General features: G+C 36.6%; 1 protein-coding gene across 1 annotated transcript in view; it reads left to right on the top strand.

Annotated features, from left to right (window-relative positions):
- Window positions 1-27,765, top strand: part of LOC121489040 (leucyl and cystinyl aminopeptidase) — a 97,444-nt gene that overhangs the window by 27,925 nt on the left and 41,754 nt on the right. Inside the window, exons 2-6 of the mRNA XM_041751483.1 lie at window positions 6,911-7,751; window positions 12,126-12,264; window positions 13,788-13,919; window positions 25,543-25,663; window positions 26,342-26,496. Of these exons, the coding sequence (XP_041607417.1) occupies window positions 6,911-7,751; window positions 12,126-12,264; window positions 13,788-13,919; window positions 25,543-25,663; window positions 26,342-26,496 (1,388 nt within the window). The remainder of the gene's footprint in view (window positions 1-6,910; window positions 7,752-12,125; window positions 12,265-13,787; window positions 13,920-25,542; window positions 25,664-26,341; window positions 26,497-27,765) is intronic.

Here is a 27,765-nt window from a genome sequence, read left to right as displayed (position 1 = left end):
CAGTCCTGCCCTCTTCAGTGTCCGGCCATGCTCTACTAGGACTCTAACTCACTATACTACAATTAGAAAGTTGTCCCAAGGCAGAGAACCAAGCAAATGTAGGCTCACATTATTGTTCCTTTATCCAGTAGCTAAAAATAGTTGCATCATTTTGTCCAGTTTAATAGTTGTTTACAAGAGGAAGAAAAATCTGGTATCAATTACAGTGTCATATTGGAAGTGGAGGTCTCCCTTTTTTATAATGTGTTGGAGTGAACTTTATAGGTAAGTTGAAAGAGAAAAATAAATCTTGGTCTCTCCTAGAATGAAATAAAGTGAGCTTATGGTGCTTATGAACTGACCATTTCTCTTTGATCTTCCTTCCTCCCACCTCTACTCTTCCATTCATGACTATCCTAGCGCTCTAGTCATAAGAGAGGCAAAGTGGGAAAAGGGAACAGAAGAAAGACCTCTACTTGGATCATGCATCCTAGGTTGTGACCCTGGACCTGTCAATTGGAAAATTAAATGGGCTTTTTGAAACAGCACTATGTAAAAGTAGGAATGCATATAGGACTTTTCTGCATTAGTATTTTATGACACTGCTCATACATTGCAAGCATTGTTTGTAAGCAAACAGGGTGTATCAGAGAAAGAGGCTTTTGAGAACATCTTTAAAACTTATCCTGTTAGTAACTACTCTTCAGATTCTGGTGAGAAAATGATGTTTCTTAAACTCATAACTTAACAGAAGCATTGTAATCAATAGACTTTCTGAGTGTGTCCCTTGAGAGGGAATGGGGTATTGTTTTATCAGATCAGGACTATACAGAAAAATCACTGTTTTTGTTCTAAATTCTAGTTGTTTTATTTCCTTTTTAAGATTAAATTTTTAAAAGATGAAACCTCTTTTTGATTGCAGAGGATTGCTTATTTGGGAAATAGTTACCTTGTTTGATAAGTATCCATCACTTCAGAAATTTTATAGTTTCCATTTGGAAATGATCTAGAAGATATAAAAAAAGCTTGAAGCTTTTAGCTCTGTTTAAATATATCTGAGAGGCCTCAAAAGAAGCATAATTCTTTACTGTTAAGGCCCAATTTAAATCTAGCAAGTTGGGACGCCTGGGTAGCTCAGCAATTGAGTGTCTGCCTTCGGCCCAGGGCGTGATCCTGGAGTTCCGGGATCGAGTACCGCATCAGGTGCCCTGCATGGAGCCTGCTTCTTTCTCTGCCTGTGTCTGTGCCTCCTCTCTGTGTCCCTCATGAATAAATAAATAGAATCTTAAAATCAAGCAAGCAAGCAAGTTGCTGTATTACCAAATTGAATATAACCATTTTGGATCTGCCCAAAAACCCTTGTTGAAATTAGGCCTATTCTTTCAAAGTTATTCTGGCTTGTTGGTTTGAAAATATACCCCATTTCATTTCATTTTCTCAGAAAATGTAATGGTAGTTTAAAGGGATTAAAATCGTGGGAAGTTTTCTTGTTTTAATTCAAGTTGCTCACAGTGTTTTTTGCCATAGCTTTACTTTTTGTTGTGTTTTCTAAATTCAACCCGTTAATCACTTTCTCTCTTGCCAGCACCTTCTATGCATTTTCCCTTTAGCTTTTCACCACATCCTCTCTACATATTTAACCCTGAATTATCCCATCTGCTTTCTCTACTCTAAACATGTTTTGGCATTAATTTTTTCATTTTTTAATTGTGATAAAATACACATAACTTGCTTTTTCTTCTTTTAGACTTGGGTTGGTAAGCACTGCTAAAGGCATTTATGGAGACAGGTAGTATGACAAAATCTGCTGGATGTACTGAACTTCTCAGCCATGCTTTGTCCTTGGGTCATCCTTCCCTTCCCCATCCTTCCTTTGCTCCTGTACTCCATTTTTCTCTTTAAGCCACCTGTGCCTTTCCCACAACTGCCTTTGGGCAGATAGCCTTGATTCCTCTTTTCTAGAAAACATGGAGACTCTCTGCTCTTCACCTCCTCAGCTTTTCATGCTCTTATATATGCTGCTTTTCTGCCTTCACTTTCTGTCCCCCAAGTTCAGAGAAGTGCCTACTTCCCAAGGTTAATCTCTCTCCTGGAGTTTGTGTGAGGTCTTCCTGCCCCTCTGGGATATTATTCCAACATTTGCTCTGGTCTGTTTCTTCACCTCCACATTTTGTCATTCTTTACTTTTCCTGCATTCTTAAAGTTGTTCCCATCTTAAACGCACACAAACAAATTTAAAGAAGGACTTAACTCTTCTCTGTGCCATATTTTCTTTTAGTTTGGCCCTATGTTATGTTTTTTTTCCCCTTGACATGTAACTATGTACCTTGAAAGAATAGCCTGCAGCTCTTGCCTTCCATGTTAATTTTCCATTCTTTGGACTGTTGATGTTAGGTTCTCATTCCTACCATGCACCTGAAGTGACCTTCCTTCATAAAAGTCACTTCCTTCATGAAAACTTCCTTTGTTTTCTGGGATGCTATTGTCCTAGTTTTCCTACCTTTATTAATGTTCCTTCTAATTCTCCTTTTCTGCCTGTCTTCCTCTGCCCACCTCTTCAGTGCTGATGCTCTCTGACTCTTACCTCTTTTCGCTTGTCTGCATGATTTTCATTTTGTATACATCCCCAGGTGATTCTGAAATCTGAATCTTCCATGCAGGTGCCTGTGTTGAGTCCAGATCCACGTAACCTAATCCTCAAGCAATCCTATAAAATAGTTAGGTTTTCCACATTTATAGGTAAGGAAATTGAAGTGCAGGGTTGTCTGGTAACCCATTTGAGATCATGCAGTAAGTCCAAGAGGCAGGATTTGAACTTCTTTCTAAAGTTAGGTCTTTAACTCTTTAATAAGCTGTTAATCAAACATCTCCACCTGGCTATCTGACATATATTAAATAACAAATGCCATCCCCTGACTCCATTCTCATTACTCTTCTTACATCCACCACCCCCCTAAAAAACAAACAACAACAACAAAAAGAGAATTTGAAAACCTATACTCTTAATCTCAATGAATGGCATTCTTTCTTCCAGTTATCCAAACCAGAATGTATGCTGAGAATTGATATAGATCCCTCTATCACTCCATCTTACAGACCTGCCTGGCCCAAGGGAGCATCAGTTCCTGGGTATTCTCCCTTTTTAACATGACTTGTAATCATTCCCTTCTTTTCACTTCTACTGCCATCATAGTTGAGAACTTCATATTGACCTGGATTGCCATTATAGTAACAATCCGACCCATTTCCTCCTTATTACCTGAGTGAAGAATTGAGGTTTTTTGTTTCGTTTTGTTTTTTAATTGTTAATCTGTTGCAGAAGTTTTGTAGCATTTGAAAATATAAATTACTGGAAAACAATGAAAAAAAGACATATAATCTATAAGTTCCATTTTTTAGATGATTGAATTTGATAGACATAAAATTACTGATAAACTGCTATGAAAGTTTTTAAATACTAATCATGCACATGTGTCTTGTCACAGACAGCAGTTTGTAGATTGACACTGATCCACAGACAACACTGAGGAGCACCAGTTCATAGAAGGATGAAAAGAAATGTCTTCAGTTTTCTTAGATTATTACCACATGGGCTTATGTTATTTAAAACTGAAACATGTCAGCTAGGTCATTCTTTGCTTTTGGCTTATAGATAGCATATATATGTGGATTTAAGAGATTTTAGAAAGTTTCCTGTTTCTGATGGATCCCTTCTTTTATTTTTTATTTTTTTGGGTCCTTTCTTTTAATATAAATAAATCCTATTAGAGCAAGGGTAATCTAATAGAACATAATTTTCCGATATGCAACAACAAAAAGTCTGAAAAGGCCGTTTCGTATTTTGAAAAAGCAAATTAAGCAATTAATCTTCAGCACTGTCCCAGGACCAAAAACTACTATAGAATTTCTAACCATTAAGAATTCAGTAAGAGTTAAAAAAAAATTTTTAAGTTCAATTACAGCAATATTTATTAAAGAAGTAAATGACCCCCAAACACAGTAAAACTATCCAAAACAAAACAAAACTTTGTCATGAGAAGTAGAGGCAGGATCAGATGTTTAAGAGATTAAGTTCCTAAAGCAGGATATTGTAATCACTCTTCTTCCATTTGTAGGTCATTCACAGGAGGTGGGAAGATGGCAGCTTGCTAAACCCACACCTAGAATGTGATCAAAAGTTTTATGCAAAGAAAACTTATAGGGCGCCTGGGGTGGCTCAGCGTATTTAGCACCGCCTTCAGCCCAGGGCCTGCTCTTGGAGACCCGGGATTGAGTTCCACAGTTGGGCTCCTGGTGCATGGAGCCTGCTTCTCCCTCTGCCTGTGTCTCTGCCTCTCTCTCTCTCTCTCTCTCTCTCTCTCTCTCTGTGACTATCATAAATAAATAAATTAATTAATTAAAAAAAATGCTAATAGAACATAATTTTCCGATATGCAACAACAAAAAGTCTGAAAAGGCCTTTTCGTATTTTGAAAAAGCAAATTAAGCAATTAATCTTCAGCACTGTCCCAGGACCAAAAACTACTATAGAATTTCTAACCATTAAGAATTCAGTAAGAGTTAAAAAAAAATTTTTAAGTTCAATTACAGCAATATTTACTTTATTAAAGAAGTAAATGACCCCCAAACACAGTAAAACTATCCAAAACAAAACAAAACTTTGTCATGAGAAGTAGAGGCAGGATCAGATGTTTAAGAGATTAAGTTCCTAAAGCAGGATATTGTAATCACTCTTCTTCCATTTGTAGGTCATTCACAGGAGGTGGGAAGATGGCAGCTTGCTAAACCCACACCTAGAATGTGATCAAAAGTTTTATGCAAAGAAAACTTATAGGGCAGCCTGGGTGGCTCAGCGGTTTAGCACCGCCTTCAGCCCAGGGCCTGCTCTTGGAGACCCGGGATTGAGTTCCACATCGGGCTCCCTGCATGGAGCCTGCTTCTCCCTCTGCCTGTCTCTCTCTCTCTCTCTCTCACTCTCATTGTCTTTCATGAATAAGTAAATAAAATCTTATTTAAAAAACTAAACAAAGAAAACTTATAAAGTAGCATGGCTTGTGTGGAAGTTCAGGTTAGAGAGGAGGTAAGAAAAGATAACCTTGTTGGGGTCTCAGCTCCCCAAAGCAGAAAGAAGTGACATGCAGTAAAAAGAAAATTCGTTTTTTAAATGTAATAAATAAAAAGGAAAACAAGAAAATAACATTTCCTAATTAGCATTGTAGCAAGTTAACCTGGGTTATGGAATAACAAGTGTTCACCTGGTAGTCTGGGATGGAAGGGAGAAATGATGACATTGCAGGCAGGGGGAACAGGGAAAATAGGCATGTGGAGGATAGCTTGAAAGAGCAGTGTATCTTGTTCTCAGAAGAGTCAGCAGTTTGAGGTGGCCAGAGGACACCCAGGAATGGGGTGTCTAACGCTGGCTGGGATCTGACCATAGAAAAGGCTGAGACCAGAGCTTCTCAAGCTTATGTGTATGTAAATCACCTAAGGATTTGTTAAAATTCAAATTAGGGAAATGAACTTGAGAGCCCGCTCTCAAGCTGCAATGTGATGCCTGTGCTCTGGTCCACAGAGCACACTTTGTAGCAAGACTAAGTTTTGTTCTGCTGATGATAAAATAATACTCTTAGCAACTTCATTGCCAAGTACAAAAGAAATAATTTAGTTATTCTTATTCTTAATGAATTAGTTGAGTAGGGGGTTGCAGTGTATTATGGAAATAATCTAAAATTTGGAATTAGATTTTTAGACCTGGGCTTCAGTATCAGGTTTGTGTCAAAACTGCTCTTTTATGAAGCTAAATTCACCCATTTCTCTTTTTTGTTTCCTAATGCCTAAAACAGTTATACTTGGCATTTATAGAATTGTTGTGAGGGTTAGAAATGATAATGTATGAAGTACCTTGAGGAAGGTTAATGGAGGTTTTAATTACCACATTTTTTAGATCCTTTAAAAGCTGAAATTCTGCTAGTCTTAAATAGAGAAGACAGGATCCTTGAGTGATCTTATCTTAGAAATTATTGATCTGTGTGCAATTTATTTACCCTTTTTACTTGTTTTCTCAGGAATTTTTGGCAAGTAGGAGAATATTGTTCTTTGTAGCTTATGAAACCTGCCACTACTACCCTAACACACGATCCACTTATACTCATGGTATACAGAATGGTTACAGAGGGGGGAATATGTTGTGTTTCTGAATGCTCTGGAAGCATGAAATAATAGGTTGGATTGCAGTGGTATCTGGTTTTTATAGTTCTTTTGTCTTATTTTTAAGTGATTTCTTGATTATGGAAATTTTCTATAAAATTTGTCACTTTCAGTTTGCTGTAGAATAGGAACATCTCTGTTTCGGAAGTAAAAAAATAGCCCAGCCTGTTGCTTAGCTATCATTCAAGCCTATAAATGGACATACCAGTATGTGTTCCTCCCTAGGGAGAACCGGACTCAGCAGAGACCCACAAGTACTTCAGAAGCAGGTGTGAGGCCTTTAAGGCAGGAATTCTGGTGGTTCTGGTGACCAGACCCTGCAAGGGGGACATAGACTCTGGGTGGGCACACCTGTGATCCGTGAGGACTGGCACAGCAGTTCTAAACCTGGGACCTCTAAAGCTCAAGACAAGGCTTGAGCCAGGCTGTTGGGCAACAGTATATTAAGGAAATTAGTGTCTAGTCTCGGCTGTCTCTTTTTCGATACTAGCTCATTTGTTTAGCTTTTTTGTTTCATGACTGTGGTAAACTTATATTTTACGCTTGAGTTTTCTTAATGGATGACACAAGAAAATTATAAGCACCTTATTTAATTCAGTAGCTCTAAGATGGAAATAAGTCTTAGTGACAAATTTCTTAGATTCAATGTGGTTTTGCTAGTAGGCATTTTATGATGAGATTTTCTTTTCTAACTCTGTACCTATCCTTATGTTTTGGTGTGTAGATTTGCTTCAGCTCCCCAGGAATATGATTGAAAACAGCATGTTTGAGGAAGAACCAGATGTGGTAGATTTAGCCAAAGAGCCCTGTTTACATCCGCTAGAGCCTGATGAGGTGGAGTATGAGCCCCGGGGTTCAAGATTGCTGGTGCGGGGTCTTGGCGAGCATGAGATGGATGAGGACGAAGAGGATTATGAGTCGTCTGCGAAACTGCTGGGCATGTCCTTCATGAACAGAAGCTCAGGCCTTCGGAACAGTGCGACCGGCTATAGGCCGAGCCCAGATGGGCCTTGCTCTGTACCCTCTGCCAGGACCATGGGGGTTTGTGTTTTCCTCATTGTGGTTGCCGTTTCTATAATCATGGTGATTTATCTTCTGCCCAGATGTACCTTTACCAAAGAAGGCTGCCATAAAAGAAACCAATCCATGGGAGTAATTCAGCCACTTGCAACAAATGGAAAGTTGTTTCCCTGGGCACAAGTCAGGCTTCCCACCACCGTTATGCCACTACGCTATGAACTGAACCTACATCCAAACCTAACCTCGATGACATGCAGGGGTTCTGTGACAATTTCACTTCAGGCTCTTCAGGCCACATGGAATATCATTCTTCACAGTACAGGCCATAATATTTCAAGAGTGACCTTTATGTCAGCAGTTTCAAGTCAAGAAAAACAAGTTGAGATCTTGGAATACCCATTTCACGAACAAATTGCCATCGTTGCCCCCGAGGCCCTTCTTGAAGGACACAATTATAGCTTGAAGATAGAGTATTCGGCGAATATATCTAGTTCTTACTATGGATTTTATGGAATCTCCTACACAGATGAAAGTAATGAGAAAAAGTATGTAGCCTTCTTAAATGATTCTATTTCTTTGCTCTGTGATGACTTACATAATATGGATTCCTTTGCCCACACTGGAGACATTAGCTGGATTTTTTCTTTCAATTTAGAAGGTTATATGCAAAATAGTAGGTGATTTGGAAGAAGATACTATTTCTGTCTTAGTCAAAGCCTTGAGCATCTATCATGCTCATATATATCATATATCATATGTCATGGTGGGACTTAGGCATGCCAATGGAAGGAAATGGGTAAAGATTATACCAGTTATATTCTCTAACACAAAATCTTAAGTTATTTTGAGCTTTTTGTATCTTAGATGAATGTAGTTTTCAGTCACCTTACAAGATCTCCATGGGATGTAAAGAAGAGTATGGATTATTTTTTAAGACCTATTTTCCTAATGTGCAGAGCTTTTAGGAAGTGCTTAGTGGGATGGAGAAAGGGGACAGAAAGAACTGTTGTATACCTAATGTATGTCATTTTTAGTGTCCTTAATATTTGCTATTCATGAAAAAGTCACTCTGTTTTGGATTTCTGATGGAATTTTAAAAAAAATCTAGGAGAGACTTAATTTGGTTTAAAAAAAAAAAGGTGATTCACAACATAAAAGTGTTCAGCTCCCTATTTAGACTGTGTATTTTTCACTTTAACCTTAGCATTCATAGTATCTAGTTTCAGTTTCTGGAAAGATGCAGTGCACACTGCATACAGGTTATTCTTAAGTAGCAATAATGTCATTTCTCTTATGTATATGAAATCCTTATGACATCTGTTTAATTTGATTGGCACATACACTCATATTACTTTGTAAGCCCATTTGTGAATTGCTGATGTTGGCCATTTGGCAAATGTGTGTTGGTGTACTGAGAAAATAGATGAATATTTTAAATCTATCTTAAGGAAATGGTTTGATCCTTCTTAAATGGAGAAAGACAAAGCAAGATTTATACACCTATTCAGATAAGTAATTTTTCTCTTTGCCTTTATTTAAGAAAAAAGTGGCATACTGGCTCTTGCATGAGATCTGATGTTAAAAGCAAATTTATAGTTCTGAGATGTGGCCATGGGCACTGCCAGAGGTGAACGTGACCCAGGACAGGCTCACACCCATTTCCTTTGTGGGTCTGTGTTTCTTTCCCTTTTACTTTCATGCTAATCTAAAACTAGAACTTTACCTTTTCAAATGTCACTATTAACAAAATAAAACTGCACTGTAATGCAGTAAACAGGATCCAAAAAAAAAAAAAAGCAAATTTATTATTATAATGGCAGCTCATGGCTTCTTGGCTTTATTTCTCCCTTTATTTTCTGGCCTTCATTATCTCTAGGAATTATAGGAGGTACATAAAAACAGTGCAAACAAACCTTAAAAACGAATCCAGCAGTCATCTCTTCCAATTAGATTATTGCCCTTGGAGTCCCTTGGGCCTACTACTATATATAATGGAAGGAATAAATATATGGCAGATAACAGTGGTTTGGGGTATGGTCACTTGTTGACTCTTGCCATGGGCTACCTCGAGTTGTGGAAAATGCTAGAAAAATAGAGAAGACAACTTCTTAAAAATAAGAAATAGAATATTGTTTAAAAAGTGTTTTTAAATCTATTAAAACAAAGTAATATGTGAAATTCTGCTGTTACAAAGCGTATATAAATCTGTTAACCTACCTGCTTCAGTAAAATGAATGCCCCTCATGATTGTATAGCTCAAGGGAAGATAAAAGTTGAGAAGGTTATTTATACCTTTCAAGATATGGGAAAACTATAATTCAAAGCAATTTGGGGGGTCTCTCTCCAACTTTTAATTTTGCATAGTTTTATTAGAGAAAGTTTTTGTATCCCCCCTCTGAAGTATAATAACTATATATACAAGTAGATAACATAATTAAGGGATGTGTTCCTTATTGATGGGAAAATCAGAGTATATGTGAATGTCAAACATGTATTTGTGGTAAGGGAATCTTACCTATGTCATCTAAGATGTAGAGCTGGTCAGTGAACCTGGAGTTCAGTCTGAAGGTGTTGATGATATACTTCAGGTTCTAGATAATAACGGATACTAGAAGAACTAGTAAACAAATTTAGGATGGGGATCTTTTTTTTCTTTGTCTTTCAGTTTCTTAGTCCCTTTTTCTTGAACTCTTCAAGTATCTTCTTAACTGGTCTCCTGGCCTCAAACCTTGCCACTGCTTTCTCTTTCTCTTGCTGCCATTCTTCCTCACTGTTGCCAGACTCCTATTTCTAGATGTACACATCTAACCATGGTGGTCTTTGGTTTAAGATCCTTCAGTACTTCCTCTTTTCTAACAGGATTTAGTTCAAGATTCTTCCAGATTGGGCCCTTGTTTGTTTCACATCCCTCATCTGCCATAACAAACTTCATGTGCACTTTGCTGAATTCCAGTGATAATAATCGGCATTTACTGAGAACTGAAGTGCTAGAAACTCTTCCAGGCATTTTATATGTCTAATCTTTTGTCTTGTCAAACCCATTAAAAGGTGGATATTAATATTTTATTCATTTTACGGGTAATGAAGCAGAGGCACATAAAGTAAATCTAACATCTTACGGCTAGCAGGTAGCACAGGGGGACCTCAAAGGTCACTTTAACTTGGGACGCCATTCTTGACCACTATGATCTACTGCCTTCTTAGTTCAGACCACTTTTTCATTTACCCATTGTTACTCTCAGTGGTTAGAATTCTCTAATTCTAGCTAATTCATGATTGTCTCCCGCGCTGTTGGCAGTAGTTCTCAAATTCCAGGTTGTATTTCTGAAAGCAAAGGAAGTCACTAATAAAAGAATAAGCTTCTGGGTGTTCAGCATAGATAAGATAGATTATAAGTATCTTCAAGCAGCAGCCTTCTCAAAGAGACTTTTATGTAAGATAGTTATTATTGAATCCCTTTGAATAAAAATTTAAGATTTCCTTTGTCTTAGAACATTATGGTCCAGTTTTTATATAATAAAGTGTTGGTCTAAGTAGACTATATGCATATTATGGATATCATTAAACTTTATCCCCTGGTCTCTTGTGGCTTTCTTCCATAATTTTCTGTTAACTAGGTAAGAATTTGAGAGTGGAGTGAAGAAATTGAGTATTAACAACATATGTTTAAATTGTGTCTGTATGTTGATGGCTAACTTTTGTGCCATTTACTCCATAGAAACAATTACTTGGGCAAATCCTTATCAGGACAAAAGCACAATTTTAAGTGTGAATAAAGAGGACTGTCTTGCATTTATAATAAGCATCTGTGTTGGACTTTGTGACACACAAGTAGTTTTTATTTTGAATAGTCTTATTTGATTCTAAAAAAAAAACCCTGAATGTTTGGCAGAGGATCCTACCTCGGTCCTAATTTAATAAATAAAGAAACTGAGGTGTGTGTTACTGATTTGCCAGTCACATGGCTGGTAAAGTGCAGGGTTGGGGTTTTCTTCCAAATCACACTCTTTCCTGTGTATCTTTTAAAAGTGGAAACTAAGCCTTGAACAAGCAAGGACTTCCTGTCCAGAGGGGTGATTGTATACGTGCCATATTGACTAGTACCTGAACTATGCACAATAGGGCCACACTTGCTCTGATTATTCTAGGCTATCTTTGGATGATTTCCAAAATGGAGATCTGTTTCGTTGCTCTGCTTCACTTGAAAATCTGATTTTCTCCTCTTTTTCTTTTTATGCTTTTCTCCCAACTTTTAATTGAGGACTCTCATGGGGTTAAAATTTCATGTGTTGTTGCTGTGCTGTAGGAGAGGGAGGACATTTTTTTTTTATTATTCTGAAGATGGTAAAGGAAACCATCATACTACAGAGCACCTAGTTTTTTTAGTCTTCACAGAAGTGAAGTAGTAAATTTAAGATTTGGTGTTGTGAAGCCAGAGACTGTACAGATGGCCATTAATGACCACCCTTCATACTGACCTTCATCTGAAACCTTTTTAAGACCTTAATGGCTACCTTTGTGGCTTCATTTCCAGCCATTGTGGACGGCCACCTCCAGTCCCTGAGTATCCATTGCTCTGTCTTTCCTTGTGCTTCCCACTCTTTATAGTGTACCTTCTACCCTTCTCTGCCTTTTCAAATAACCCTCATTTTTAAAGACTGTCTTCAAATTTTATTACCAGTTTCCATACAGTGTCTTAACTGCTAGTCAGAATTTGTTTCCTACCCTTTGTTTCCACTGCTTTATTGTCAATATTAATGACATGGTTTGCAGCCTGACAGGTATGCCTCTCCCAGTTGATTACAGATCCTTTAATGACTGGGATTGTACCAGGTTTATCTTAGTATCCCTAGTACTTGGCAAGATACCTTCAATAGCAGGTGTTCAATAACTGTTGGATGAATTTGCATTTGTTTTAGGTACTTTGCAGCAACTCAGTTTGAACCCCTGGCAGCAAGATCTGCTTTTCCTTGTTTTGATGAACCAGGATTTAAAGCCACATTTATCATCAGGATCATAAGGGATGAGCAATATACTGCTTTATCAAATATGCCTAAGGTACTGTTCTGTTCCTTAATGTAAAATCTTTGAGTGCATCTCTTTCTTTTTTATGAATACTTGAATTCCTCTTTGTGATACTGTTGAGAATGATTAAAATCATATACATTCTTATTCTTTCTTAAAATGCTTAAAACTTAAATATATGTTGGAATTAATTGAGAAGTCAGCCCAAGGAGCAGTTGAAGAAAGAGAAAGACCTGCTGGATGTGGAATGCGTGGGCAGGAAATGTGAAGTATGTGCTTTATACTAAAGTTGTACAAATAATAATACTACATGAACTAGTATTAAAGATCATGGTGGTATTTTCTGAGACATGGTGAATTCGCTATTCTAAATAGTGATACGTGTTAGTGTTGAATCATGATTGATTTTAGTGTTTATTGATTATTGAAAAATCTATATTGTAACATGAAAGTTTTACAAGAACATGAACCTCTTTCTTGGATGTAAATTCTGTGTGGGAGGCAGTGGGGATAAAACCAAGCAGAATTGCTTTTATGCTAAACAGAACCTAGGGTTTTGTTTTTTTTTCCTGACACAAGAGTCGCCATGTAGAACTGATAGGAGCCTCTCAGAACCCATGTGGTTAATAGAGAGGACCACCCACGTTTAACGGACTATGGAGTCAACCTTTGTTGGTAGGAGGGGTTGTGATCTGTCCTTAAACAGGGACATCACTTCAGTACTTCCACTCCTAGCCATACTCTTCACCCTTAATCTTCTTTTAAAAGAGGTGCCTCCTTGCCTAATATCCAAAAACATCTTAATTAATCATCAGAAAATCTTACAGGTTTGCCTGCATTCTCTCATCTTGTGTCTACTGCATACTTCTGTAGAGACTTACCACCTTTGATCCCACTAAGTTTTCTTAAGGTCATCAACGTGGCATTTTAAAAAGCTGTTTCAGATCTGTCAGAGGGATACCCCACTATAGCTCCTTCTTCTGTATTTGTAACAGTAGAGTGGAGTGGTCCTACATCATAAGGAAGGATTTTGGTGATATTTTAAAGGGGAGAAACAGAACCACTGATATTTACTATTTCTAAGTTACATTTATTTAAAATGGATCTTTTGAAACTAAAAATTCCTTTAAGATTTTCACGATGGGGATCCCTGGGTGGCGCAGCGGTTTAGCGCCTGCCTTTGGCCCAGGGCACGATCCTGGAGACCCGGGATCGAATCCCACGTCGGGCTCCCGGTGCATGGAGCCTGCTTCTCCCTCTGCTTGTGTCTCTGCCTCTCTCTCTCTCTCTCTGTGACTATCATAAATAAATTAAAAAAAAATTAAAAAAAAGAAATAAAAAAAAAAAAAAAAAAGATTTTCACGATGACGGATGATAGAACAGATTGAGAATAAGGGCCATGCTCTGTTTAGACTAGAGTCATGCTCTTGTCCTGAGAGATTAAAATGTGCCAGCATCTTCGCTACTTGTTTCCTATTTGAATTTTCAATTTCTTAGTTTGTTACTGTCATTTATTCCCATAGTTAACCTAGTTATCCTTTCCCCTTTGCTTGTAGAATTCATCAGTCATCATGGAAGATGGACTTGTTCAGGATGAGTTTTCTGAGAGTGTGAAAATGAGCACTTACCTGGTTGCATTCATTGTTGGGGAGTTGAAGAACCTGAGTCAGGATGTAAATGGAACCCTGGTATGTTGTTGTAGTAATTGTCTTGAAAACCTGTTTCACAGGAGGTTAAGAGCAATTCTTTAATGACTTCTGATAACTGCTTTATGAAGGAAAATGAGCTTTTAGGTCACAACTCTGACATCTTATGCTAGAAATGTTACTTTTTATTTAGCTTTATTTACTTTTTCTTAATTGAATACCCAAAAGTCAATAATCTTCAAGTTCCCTTTAATTTTACTTCTATAAGAGAATTCCAGTAAGACAGTATATGTATAACAAAGCTTCTATAACTGGGCTCTACAATATGGTGATCACTGGCTTTATGTAGTTTTTTACATTTAAATTAATTAAAATTAGATGACAGCATCGTGGCTGAATAAGGTGTCCCTCATTCATGTCCTTTTACCACAGCAACAGTAATTTGACATCTGTTCATGGACAAAAATGCCTTTCTGGAAACTATGGGATCCAACACCATATGCCAAAGAACTTGGGAGGAATCTTGCCCACCCATGCATCAGGTAGTAGCCATACAGACCACACTTCTGGCTGTGGACCCTATAGTGGCTTGTGAAACAGCTCTAGCCCTCTAGCCCACTTGGCCATGGTGTAGGAGCACCTGAAAAATACTGTCTTAGACAGTAATACCTGGATAAAATAGCCTTTGTGGAAGTCCACATTTCTAGCCAAAAAGTTCTGTAGTCTGTTTGAAAAAAAAAAGAAATGCAAGTTTGGATGCACTGGTGAGAGCAATTAGTAAAGACTGGAGGAAGTGTCTGCTGCTTAAGATGTGAAGACAATGATACAGAACGTCAAGAAACATGAAAAACCAAGAAAACTTGATGCCAGAGGCTCACAAGAATATTTGAGTAATTGATCCCAAAGACATGGAGATCTGTAATTTATCCAATAAAGAATTCAAAGTAGCTCTTGTAAGGAAACTTAATGAGCTACAAGAAAACACAAAAAGACAATTCAGTGGAATCAAGAAACAGTGCATAATGCGAAGTTTAACAGATACAGAAATAAAAAACTAAACAAATTTAGGGCTGCAAAAGTTAATGAATGGAATGAAAAGAGGGTAATAGAGAATATCTACAGCAGAACAGATGAAGCAGAACAAAGAATTTGTGACTTGGAAGACAGCAAAGTTGAGGGGCACCTGTGTGGCTCAGTTGGCTAAGTATGTAACTCAATTTCAGCACAGGTCATGATATCAGGGTCCTGGGATGGAGCTCTATGATGGGTTCCCCGTGGGCAGGAAGCCTGCTCGAGGATTCTCCCTCTCTCTCTGCCCCTTGCCCCCACTTGTGTGCTCCCCCTCCAAATAAGTAAATCTTAAAAAAAAAAAAAAAAAAAAAAAAAAAGATAGGAAAGTTGATATTATCCAGACAGAACAAGTAAAAATGGAAGAAAAGAGTGAAGAAAGCCTATATGATTTATAGGATACCATCAGAGAAACAATTTGTAAATTACTGGAGTTCCAGAAGGAGAACAGAGGGAAGAGGAACAGAAAGTTTATTCAAAGAAGTAATGGCTGACAGCTGTCCAAATGTTGGGAGAAATTTGGATAATCAAGTTCATGAAATTTACAGGTTACCAAACAAACAGCTTAAAGAGACACATGATAGTAAAACTGTCAAAAATCAAAAAGAATCTTAAAAGCAGGAAAAGAAAAGAAGCTTGTATCTTACAAGGGGTAAGTCTGTCAGTGGGCTTCTATGCAGAGATCTTAACAACCAAAAGAGAGTCAGATGATTCAAAATTCTGAAAGAAAAAACTGCTAGTCATAATACTCTTGTCTGACAAAGTTTACCTACAGTAAAAAAGGAAAGAAGTCTTTTGACTTATCCAGACAAAAGCTGAGGAGTCTTCCACCACTAGACTTCCTTTAAAAAGTGCTGAAAGGAGTGCTTCCAGCTGAAATAAAAGCATACTAATTTTGTGTATTTTTATATGTTGTGTATTTTTATAAAATACACAACACATTGGTAATGATAAGTATATAGCCAAATTCAGAATACTATAATATGGTGGTGTATGCATCCAATAGGATGCATAAAAAGCAGTTCCAAGAAGGATGTTTATTTTTTTAAGATTTATTTATTATTTATTTATGATAGACAGAGAGAGAGAGAGGCAGAGACACAGGCAAAGGGAGAAGCAGGCTTCATGCCAGGAGCCTGACGCGGGACTCGATCCCAGGACTCCAGGATTGCGCCCTGTGCCAAAGGCAGATGCCAGACGACTGAGCCACCCAGGGATCCCCAAGAAGGGTGTTTAGAGCAATAAATGCCTATGTTAAGAAAAAAGATTTCAAGTAAACAACCTGATTTTATACCTCAGAAAAAGAACAAACTAAACCCAAAGTTAGCAGAAGGAAGGAAATAACAAGGTCAGAGCACAAATAAATGAAAGAAATAACAGAGAAACAATAGAAAAGATCAGTGAAACTAGAGCTGTTTTTTTTTTTTTAAAGATAAAAATGACAGACCTTTAGCTAACTAGTCTAAGAAAAAACAAAAGTCAAAATTGGAAATGAAAGAGACATTGCAGTTGATACCACAGAAACAAAGGAACATAAGAGACTACTATGAACAATTATAGGCCAACAAATTGGATAATCTAGAAGAAATGGATAAATTCCTAGAAACCTACAAGCTACCAGACTGAATCATGAAGACATAAAAAATCTGAACAGATCAGTAATGAGTAAAGAGATTGAAGCAGAAATCAAAAACCTCCCAACAAAGAAAGTCCAGGATCATGTGGTCTCTCTGGTGAATTCTACCAAACATTAAAGAAAAATTAATGACAACTCTTCGCAGACTATCTAAAAAATTGAAAAGGAGAGAATGTCTTCTTACTTTATGAGGTTATCATTACCCTCATATCAAAGCCAGATAAGGACATTACAAGAAAACTGTAGGCCAGTGTCCCTGATGAATATAGTTGCAGTAGATGTCTTTGCACAAAATTCTCAGCAAAATGTTAGTAAATTGAATTCAATAGCACATTAAAAGGATCATATACCATGATCAAAGGGGATTGAACACTGGGATACAAGATGGTTCAATATATGCAAATCTGTAAATGTGATACATCACATTAATACAATGAGAGATAAATAGCCCACGATCATCTCAATAGCTACAAGAAAAAGTATTTGACAAAGTATAGCTTCTTTTCCTGATAAAAACAAGGGCATACATCAAAATAATAAGGGCTGTATATAGCAAGCCCACAGCTAACAACTTACTCAACAGTGAAAGATTGAAGATCAGGAACAAGAAAAGGGTGCCCACTCTTACTACTCTTACTTAAAATAGTTCTTGAAATCTTAGCTAGAGTATTTAGATAAGAAAAAGAAATGGAAGACATTCAAATCAGAAAGGGAGAAGCAAAATTGTCTTTCTTTACAAATGATATGATCTTATGTATAGAAAATTGTAGACTCCACCAAAAAACTAGTTGAACTAATCAACGAATTTGGTAAAGTTGCAGGGTACAAATCATCATACAGAGGTCAATTGCATTCCCATATACTAACAATGAAATATCTAAAAAAGAAATAAAGCAAATCCCATTCACAATAGCATCAAAAACAATAAAATACCTAGGAATAAATTTAACCAAGGAGGTGAAATATCTATTTTTTTTTAAGATTTTATTTATTTATTCATGAAGGAGAGAGAGAGAGAGAGAGAGAGAGGCCAGTTTGATTTTTTTTTTTTTTGAGGTGAAATATCTATACACCGAAAACTAAGATTTTGTTGAAAGAAATTAAAGACAATATAAATGGAAAGATATCCCATGTTCATGGATCAGAAATACTAATATTGTTAAAATGTGCATACTACCCAAAGCCATCTATAGATTCAATGAAATTCCTATAAATATTTCAATGGCATTTTTCACAGAAATAGAAAAACAATACTAAAATTTGTATGGAACCACAGACCTTGAATATCTAGAGCAATCTTGAGAAAGATCAAAGCTGTCACACTTCCACAATTCAATCTATACTACAGAGCTATGGTAATCAAAACAGTATGAATACTAATTAAGAGAGAATAGCATAAAAACAGACATGTAGATCAAGGAACAGAATTAAGAACGCAGAAAAAAATGCATAAATGGTCAACTAATATTTGATAGGGAAGCTGAGAATAGTCAAGAAAGGATAGGCTCTTTAATAAATGGTGCTGGGGAAACTGGATAATCACATAAGACTGTAAGATTAAAAATGGACCCTTATCTTACACCACTCACAAAAATTAACTAAACATATTAAAGACTTAAACATAAGGTCTGAAGCTGTAAGACTTCTAGAAGAAAACTTGGGAAAACACTCCTTGACATTGTTCTTGGTAATGATCTCTTGTATATGACACCAGAAGTACAAGAAAAGCAAAAATCTGTAAGTGGGACTACATCAAACTAAAGAGCTTCTGTGTGGTTGGCTCAGTTGATTAAATGTCTGCCTTCAGTTCAGACTGAAGGGCGTCTTGCTCATCATGGAGCCTGCTTCTCCTTCTCTCTCTGCCGCTCCCCCTATTCCCCTGCTTGTGTGCACTCTCTGTCAAATAAGTAAAATCCTTAAAAACAAACAAACAAAAAAACAGAAAACAAGGTTCTGCAAAGCAAAAGAAACATCAACAAAATGAAAAGGCAAAAGGCAGCCTAAAGAATGATAGCAAGTATTTGCCGTATAGCTGATAAGGGATTACCATCCAAAATATAGGGCAGCTCAGGTGGCTTAGCGGTTTAGTGCCACCTTCAGCCCAGGGCATGATCCTGGAGACCCAGGATCGAGTCCCATGTCAGGCTTCCCTGCATGGAGCCTGCGTCTCTCATGAATGAATGAATGAATGAATGAATGAATGGATGAATGAATAAATCTTTACAAAATATATAAGGAACTCCTACAACTCAGTAAAAAATATATATAAACAATCTGATTTAAAAATAGACAAAGGAGGAGTGTCTGGCTGGCTAAGTCAGTAGAGTATACAACTCTTGATCTTGGGGTTCTGAATTTGAGCTCCATATTGGGTGTAGAGAGTACTTAAAAATAAAACCTTAAATAAATGATAGGCAGAGAAACTGAACATTTTCCCAAAAGATGTAAAAGTGGCCGACAAGGATCTGAAAAGGTGCTCAGTATCACAATCACAAGGGAAATGGAAATCAAAACCTCAATGAGATATCATTTCACACCTGTTAGGATGACATGGTGTGATGCCGTTAAAAAGGTGAGAGTTAACAAATGTTGGCGAAGATGTGGAAGAAAGGGGAACCCTTGTGCACTGTTGGTGAGCTGTGTAAATTGATAAAGCCACTGTTGAAAGCAATATTGAGGTTCCTTAATAAATTAAAAATAGGACTACCACATGACCCAAGATTCCCACTTCTGAGTATATATCCAAAGGAAATGTAATCAGGATCTCAAAGAGATAACTAAACTCCCACATCTGTTGTAGGATTGTTCACAACAGCCAAAGTATGCAAACAACCTAAATGTCTGTCTGCAGATGTATGGAGAGAGAAATTATGGTATAAACGTAGTATGGATTATTATTTAGCCATGAGAGAGAAGGAAATTCTGACATTTGCAAAAATATGGATGGACCTGAAAGGCCTTAGGTTAAATGACATTAAGTCAGAGAAAAACAAAAGACTATATATATATATATATATATATATATATATATATATCATCTCACTTATATGAGGAATCTAAGAAAACTGAACTTTTGGAGACTAGAATGGTTGGTTGCCAGGGTCTGAGGATGGAGGGAAATAGGGAAATGTTTGTCAAAAGGCATAAACTTCCAGTTATAAGTTTTGAGATCTAATATATAGCATCGTGATTGTAGTTACAATACTGTGTTATATGCTTGAAAGCTGCTGAAAGACTAGATCATAAAAGTTCTCATCACAAAAAAGAATTGGTAATGAGGTGGTGGAGGTGTTACCTAATACTACTGTGGTAATCATTTCACAATATAGAAGTGTATTAAAGCAACACATTACACATCTTAACCTTTCACAGTGTTGCATGTTAATTATTAAAGCTGCAAAAAGTTAAATTTAAAATTTTCTACCTCAGTCTCAGTAGCCACATTTCTAGTGTTCTTGTGGCTAGTGGTTACCATATTGGATATCATGGATATTGAACATTCCTATTGATGCAGAAAATTTTATTGGACAGCACTAAATCTAAAACATTGTGCAGACTTAAGAGATAGTGTACGATTGCAATTACAAGATGAGGTACAGGTTATAAAAGTTAATTTAATCTTCCTTTTTTAAAAAGCAAGTCCAGATTGAGTTTTCTTCATCTTAGAGTTGTAAGATTGCTTAAAGGTACTGTGAATCTGTAATTTGTAAAAATTTATTATTCTGATTAGGCTCCTCTGCTTTTCTTTGTCATTAGTCCCTGTCTGTAAATGATTATTTGCTTGAATTTTATGCTTTTATTTCACAGTAGAGACCTAATAAAGTTAGTATTTTTATACACTGACAATAGAGCAGAAAAGGGTCTTTTTTAAACTGAAATGATTATTCCTCACAATAGAAAGAAGATACAATTTTTAAGTTTTTTTCATAGTTTTGATCACCCCAGGGAATATTTTTCATTCATTGAACACATTCAATTGGAGTTGGCTTTCCTTTCTAGATAAAGAGATTTATTTTAATCACATCATATTTAGATCTTGCTAATTAAAAAGGATATACTCTTCTCTTAGGAAGATTATCTTGTCTACCCCATAACTCTTAGATGTAAGGGCAGAGATAAGGATTATCTGGCTTTTCATCAGCAATAATACTGTATGCAATTATGCTCAACAGTAAAGGATGAGAACTATTCACGAAGTTTAAGTGTTCAAGGTTAGGTGTAGACTACGTAGTGCCCAAGTGCTCAAATGATTTACAGACGTTTTGCTTGAAAGAGTTTTTGTCAAGTCTAAAGCAAAGAATTTTTTAGAATCCTCTGTAAAGGATAATGAGATTGGTGCAAATCTTATAAAATTCAGTTAATTTTTCTTCAAGCGTCACCCCCCAGATTTAGCCCTTGATTTAGATGTTACAGTCTGGATGATATCCAAAAGGCTCAATCTAGGAGAGTCAGGTTTGCTTCCTCAGGACCCAGCTGAATACCATTCCTCTCCTTGAAGCAGTTCATTCTTTCCCCAGCTGGGATTAATCATTCCCTCTGTGATCTTTCATAGCACTTTAGTTACATCTCTGTTGTAGTTATCACACTCTTTGATATAAAACCCCCAGCACTTTTTATTGTCTCCTAGAATATATGCAGTCTTGGCTTTTTCTTTCTCCTCTGTCCCACTCTCCCTCCCTCTTCCTTCTTACTGCTAGGATTACATTCAAACTCAACATTCTGGTATTCAGGGCTGTCTTATAAATCCATCTGTATTTCTAATTGTTCCAGTGTGGATTCTTCTATCTAGCCAAGCTGGATTATTCATTGTTGAGATATATACCTTATTCTCTTGTATATAGAGGGGAACAGGGGAAATGGAGAGAAAGGGAAAGAGATTGATTGAGACTGAGATTGAGAGAGAAGAATTTGGGGTGGCTATTTTTCTTTTAATTTACATGTTAGGGAACAACATGGTTAAACATGGACTCTGGAGTCCCTCCTGTACAGCTTACTCGAATGTGTTCTTGGTCAGATTCCTCTGTAATCCTGTCTAAACCTCACCTTCTACAATAATAGTATATTGCCTATATTAGCCTTACCTCTCCAGGATTAAATACTAAAAATTTAGTGCCTGGGAGATAGTAATACACACACACACACACACACACGCACACAAAGTGCACTCTTTTTTTTTACCCATGTGCAAGAATATTGTGAACTTTCTTATATGTCTGTAAATATAAAATCGTAACTTTTTTAATGCTACCCCATACCTGCATATTTCAAATGTGTTTTGAAAAAATTAGTGTTATGCTAATAAACAATTGTTTCACTAATTTTCTCTCTTTTTATTAGGATGAGGGAAGAATCTAACATGCATGGAGCTATACTCCATGCTGGCAGCTGTCTCAGGCTCCTCATTTATAAATATCTTTTCATTTCATAAACCACATGGGAGGGAAGCATTAATTCCATATGGCTGATGAAACTGTGTCTCAGGGAGTTTACATAATTGACCTAAGATTATATAGTAAATGATAGTATTGTACCATCCACCACAATATGCTGCTGCTTATACCCAATGACATATATAACTTCTGTATGTATGGGGACAGAAATTTAGACTTGAAGTCTAACAGGATTTTACTTACCTTAAAATGTTGAAGTCTTTCAGATGTTTTCTATTTTTTAGTATTTGACAGTAGGCCTGTTTCACAAGATTCAGGAATAAGGCAGTAGTAGGGCTTTACTTAGTAATGTCAATCTTACCAAACAACTAAAAATGTCAAAGTTGACTGTAGATTATTAAACACACCCTCTTCAGTGATCAACATTACTAACACTGTTGAAGTTTTTAAAAAAGAGGAACATTTGTTTTTACCATTTTTGTCTGTTCTTCACTGTTCTTTACACCTCTGTCTGTGTTCAGCAACGCCAGAATTACCTAGAAAATTCTAGGTCAGTTTTGAAATACATTGCTTGGTTTGTCTTGAGGTTTTTGTTTTGTTTTTGCCATTGCCCTATTTGGTTTTTACCATAAACAGGTCTAATTTGTAGAATCAGAATGCATGGTAGTTGGTCAGATGTGGACACCATGTTGTAAGTTATAAGGTCTGAGTGCTAGTTGACTTCCATTTGGCAGTGTTTAGAGTGCTCTTATCAAATCCAGAATACTGGTCAAGACTTTTTTTTTTTTTTGGTTGAACTGGATTGCTCTGTTTCTTACTGCTTCTGTTGCACTTAAAAGAAGCTTGGTAATAATTACAATTACCAGATAACTTATCTCTAGTGAGAACTCCTAGCACATTGTCTTTTAAAGAAAAAAAAAATGAAGGAAGAGAAATACCAAACTACCTTTTTCCTAATCATGTATTCCAGAGATGGAACTAATCCCTTGATCAGATTTCAGTTTCATGTGAGCCTCTTTTTCCTCTAAGGAAAGGTGCTCATACGTAGAGACGGGAGTGGTCAAATGGTGTGTGTTGCAGAAGGATGTAGGAGGAGAAATCTGGGGGATATGTGTGGTATTTCTATTGGGATAGCTTCTTCTAGGTGATTGTGTTGACTGCGATATTAAGTATGTATTTCTGGTAAAAATAGAGATAATAAAGATTTGTCTCAAATTCCTAGTGATCTTCGTATAGATAATAAAGATTTGTCTCAAATTCCTGGTGATCTTCGTACCATTTACAATGGTAGTTAGAGATTGTAAAAGAATATGTCAGGATTTTTTTGTCTTTTGCCCACTAACATTGACTTCAGAGGGAGAAAGATGCAGGAACTCCACCTGTCAGTGGAATTAGCTTATATAGTTCCTTTGGCAGATGGTGACTGAATTCAATCAACTGTGGTCACAGCCCTTTACCAAGAGCTGCAGATGGTAGATGCTAGGCTAGTGAAGTACACTTGGCCGCCTGAAGTGGGAGATTAAATTTCTTTCATAATTCCCTTAGAAAGCAGCATAGTTTTAAGTGACAAACTCCAGTCCTAGATACCTTATTCTTCCGGGTAACTGTTGGCACAAATGCTCCACTCACACATATTTTGCCACTTTCCTGTTGGACTATGTTTTTAATAATGATGACAATTACCATTTATTGAACACTTACATCGTGTCATGTACTGGTCTAAGTTCTATCTGTATATATTAGCTCATTTAATATTCCCAGGAACCCGGTGAGTATAGGAGTTACTTTAATCACCTTTTTAATAATAAGGAGACTGAGGTTATTAACCAACCTCTCAAGGTCACACAACTAGCAGAAATTTGTTTTTTGTTTACTTAAATTTTTTTTTTTGCTTTTCATTTTTTATGTCATGGTACCTCTGTATTTTTATAATTAACTGTAGATTAAAGCCCCACATAAAGACAATTATGACTGAAATCTGTTTGACCTTTTAGAAATTGTTGATAATTTTTTAGTCCTTTAATGAGGGAATAAATTAGAGTTCACCAGTGCATTTTCTCCAAGTAATGACTTACTCAGTAAGTCTCCATTTCCCACCAATTGAGATTTTTTTTTTGAAGTTTTTATTTTCTATGTTTTGTCCATTTCTCACATTCCCAGGTGAGTATAGAGGGCTTTTTTTTTTTTTTTTTCCAGTCAACTGGAAAACAATGTATAATGCTTTTTAAAATCATTGCTTTTCATAGAATTGCTTAAATTTTGCCTTTTGATACTTACTGAATGTTATTTATTATTTATTTTTATTATTTTATTTAAAGATTTTATTTATTTATTCATGAGAGACACAGAGAAACAGACAGGCAGGGAGCCCAATGTGGGACTTGATCCCGGACTCCGGGATCAAGCCCTGAGCCAGAGGCAGACACTCAACTGCTGAGCCACCCAGGCGTCCCTGAATAAGTTGTTTGTAGTTAGTCACAACTTATGGGTTTAACTTATGCCCTTAGTCAGAAAAAGAGAGAAAAAAGTTGCAATTTAAATGACCTGGGCGATCATATCCGCCTTCCCCCTTAGTGAGCATGTACCTGGGCACTGGGCAATGGGAATAGGAATCTGTTATCCCCATAGTTGGTTTTAGTTACTCTGTGCCACTCATTGAGTGTTTGATTCTGTTTGGTATGATTATTTTTTATACAACATGATCCATGAAAACAAGCCAACAACTGGAAAAAAGTAAGCTCTCCCAAGGCTGGAAGAAAAGCAGGCTGTGCCACATTTACTGAAAGAGGATGCATTGGTCTGTAATTTCAACAAATGTGTAATTTCTGCCTTGAGTGTTTGCTTCAGAATAAACTTCCTTATGTGACTTCTCTGTATTAGGTGCCTGGTTTTGTTTGTTTGTTTGTTTGTTTGTTTGTTTTTTGTAAGAATTAATTTATTTGACAGAGAGAGAGCATAGTAGCAGGGAAAACAGCAGAGGGAGAGGAAGAGGGAGAAGCAGACTCCACTGAGCAAGGAGCCCAATGTGGGGCTCTGTCCCAGAACCCTGGGATCATGACCTGAGCTGAAGGCAGATGCTTAACTGAGCCACCCAGGCACTCCTTGGATGCCTGTTTGATGCCCAGCACTGTAATAGGTGCTAAAAAGATGAAAATTTGCTTTGCCCTTCAAATACTTCAGTTTTGATAGCTCATCGGTAAAGAAGGGCAACTTTAGGTAATGGATCATAAAATTAATAGGCCAAAGCTTATGTTTTGCCATAATATGACCCAAAATAGTTTATTTGGGATGTTATTTAACTTAAAAAAAATCAGTAAGTTTTTGAATGTAGTTCTATGTGTGCTAAATTTTCCAGGGGCTAAAAGAATTAGAAGTAAGAGTTTGTATCCTATAAAATTTCATAAAAACTCTTTCAGTTCTCACATATGCTTCAACAGTATTCATCTGAATATCATGCCATTTTGGTTGTACTTGTCTTTACACTTCACATCATATATGTGTGTGTGTGTATGTGTGTGTGTATATCTATATCTATATCTATATCCATGTATATATATATGTTTTCTTTTAGGTTTCTGTATATGCTGTACCAGAAAAGATTGGTCAAGTTCACCATGCCTTGGAAACAACTGTGAAGCTTCTTGAATTCTATCAAAACTACTTTGAAATTCAATACCCACTTAAGAAATTGGGTAAGAATCAAACAATGCCTGACTTTTATTACCATTATAACCTAGATTCATTTTGCAAATGTTTTTTAGAAAGAACTTTTGCCAAAGTTATTTTAAAACTAAAAAATTCAAAAAATTTTTAAATTGTCTATATTTGTTAAGATTATTCAGATTCCATAAAAGCATCTGAATGTGGAGCTTAAAGCATTTAGAAGTTTAAGAGGCTGTTACTAGGGCTTATACAGGTGCTGTGTAAGTGGGAATTTGCTTAGGGCTTAGTCTGGAGTTTGACTAATTCTAACCTCCTAAGAAATTCCTGATTCAAATAACAAAAACTGAGTATTGGGAACTCAGGAAAGCAAGAGTATTTCAGAGCTGTTTAGTGTGGAGCTAGCTAGTTAGAATGTCAGACCTGCACCTTATCCTCCTTGCTCTAGAAAGTTGATTCATTGTGAAGGAATTAGATTTCTCTTGCTTTGCTAAGTGACAGAGGAACAGTGACTCTACAGGGATGGTTCAAGTCTTTCTCAACTGACCAATAGGTAGGGAACATACAAGACTAGAATAGGGTTCCATTTGCGGAGTATAAAATGAACTCCCTGCCTCTTGATTCACAATGATAAAAGAGTCGGTAAAATTTTTATTTAGGAAGTGCTTTACATGAAGGCTAGTTGATCATTTCTTTCTTCTTATGTCCAGATTTGGTGGCTATTCCTGACTTTGAAGCAGGAGCAATGGAAAATTGGGGTTTGCTCACTTTCCGAGAAGAGACACTTCTGTATGACAATAACACTTCTTCTGTGGCAGACAGAAAACTGGTTACTAAAATCATTGCTCATGAACTATCCCATCAGGTATTACAAGACTATTATATTTTATATCTCTATTTTATATTATAGAGTTTTAGAATAGAATTAGATGCTTATAAAAACTCAGCTTTTTATTGTAGTATCGCCTTTTTTCCATAATAAAATGGTGTTTTCTAACACAAACTTGATTTTCTTTTTTTTTTTTTTCACAAACTTGATTTTCAAATGAAAATGCTATCTAATATTTGCATAGGATTTTACAGTTTATAAAGAATTTTTACATCTGTTCTCACATTTACATTTATAACTGCTCTGAGATATGTGATAATCCCATTTTACAGATGTGGAAACTGAGACTCAGTAGAAGTAAATAAACGAGTTACCCACAGTCACACAGTTAATAATTGGCAGCACTGAGCCTTGAAGAGCCACTGTCTCCTCAGGATCTCTCTCTCTCTCTCTGTACTTTCTTGCCCTCTGATAATAGAGAGCTATTTCACCTCTGACAGATGCCACCAGCTCAGTATAACTTTGTGGTGGAGCAAGCCTTCCCCTAAATTTCACTTTCCTCACAACTTTTGAACTGTAGTTGACAGGATTAGATTTTTGTTTTCTTCCCCTGCTCAAACTGCGTTGTAAATTTAGGAGAGAAACAAGGAGAAAAAGAAGGAAAGCTATGTGGGTACGTGAACCTCTTGCCTCTTTCCCCAACACCTTGACTTTCTTTTCTTTTTCTTTTTCCTTTTCTTTTTCTTTTTTTTTCTTTTTTTTTTTTTTTTTTTTGTTCTTTGCCTCAGCAAAGAACAGTGTTGGGCATAGTTTGGGGGTTATCATGCATGATGGAAGGAGGATGTGGAAGAGGAGTAGCACATACTCCGGTCGGTTTGCTCCCTGTCTCAAACACCATATGTATGCCCCTGTAGAGCCCTCGTGAAGACTTCTTAACAGGCTGGTATATAAAGCACCTACTTATTGACAGTTATGGTTTTAGGCATGTAGCCAACTTGTCCTTTAGGGATGTCCTCTGGGTCTGTTTTCCCTGGGGCCACCCAGCACCACTTCTCTGTTACTTTTTTAAAACTTAAAAATCATATTCCTCTGAAACAAGTTTTAAGATAATAGCTTTGAAAAACATGTTCTTGTCATTCTCCAAAGTATTTTGTTTTGATACCTAGTAGCCTTATTATTTTGCTGCTGGTTTGAGATGAGTCCCAGGCCACACTGAATTGCATACTCTGTTACCCACCACTCTCCATTTCAGGGATTTTTGAGATACATTTTTTTTTAAGAGTCTCCTATCATTGCTTTAATTCT

This window comes from Vulpes lagopus, chromosome 4, assembly GCF_018345385.1.
Source record: "Vulpes lagopus strain Blue_001 chromosome 4, ASM1834538v1, whole genome shotgun sequence".
Taxonomy (NCBI): domain Eukaryota; kingdom Metazoa; phylum Chordata; class Mammalia; order Carnivora; family Canidae; genus Vulpes; species Vulpes lagopus.
This window is presented reverse-complemented; position numbering and strand designations above follow the sequence as displayed.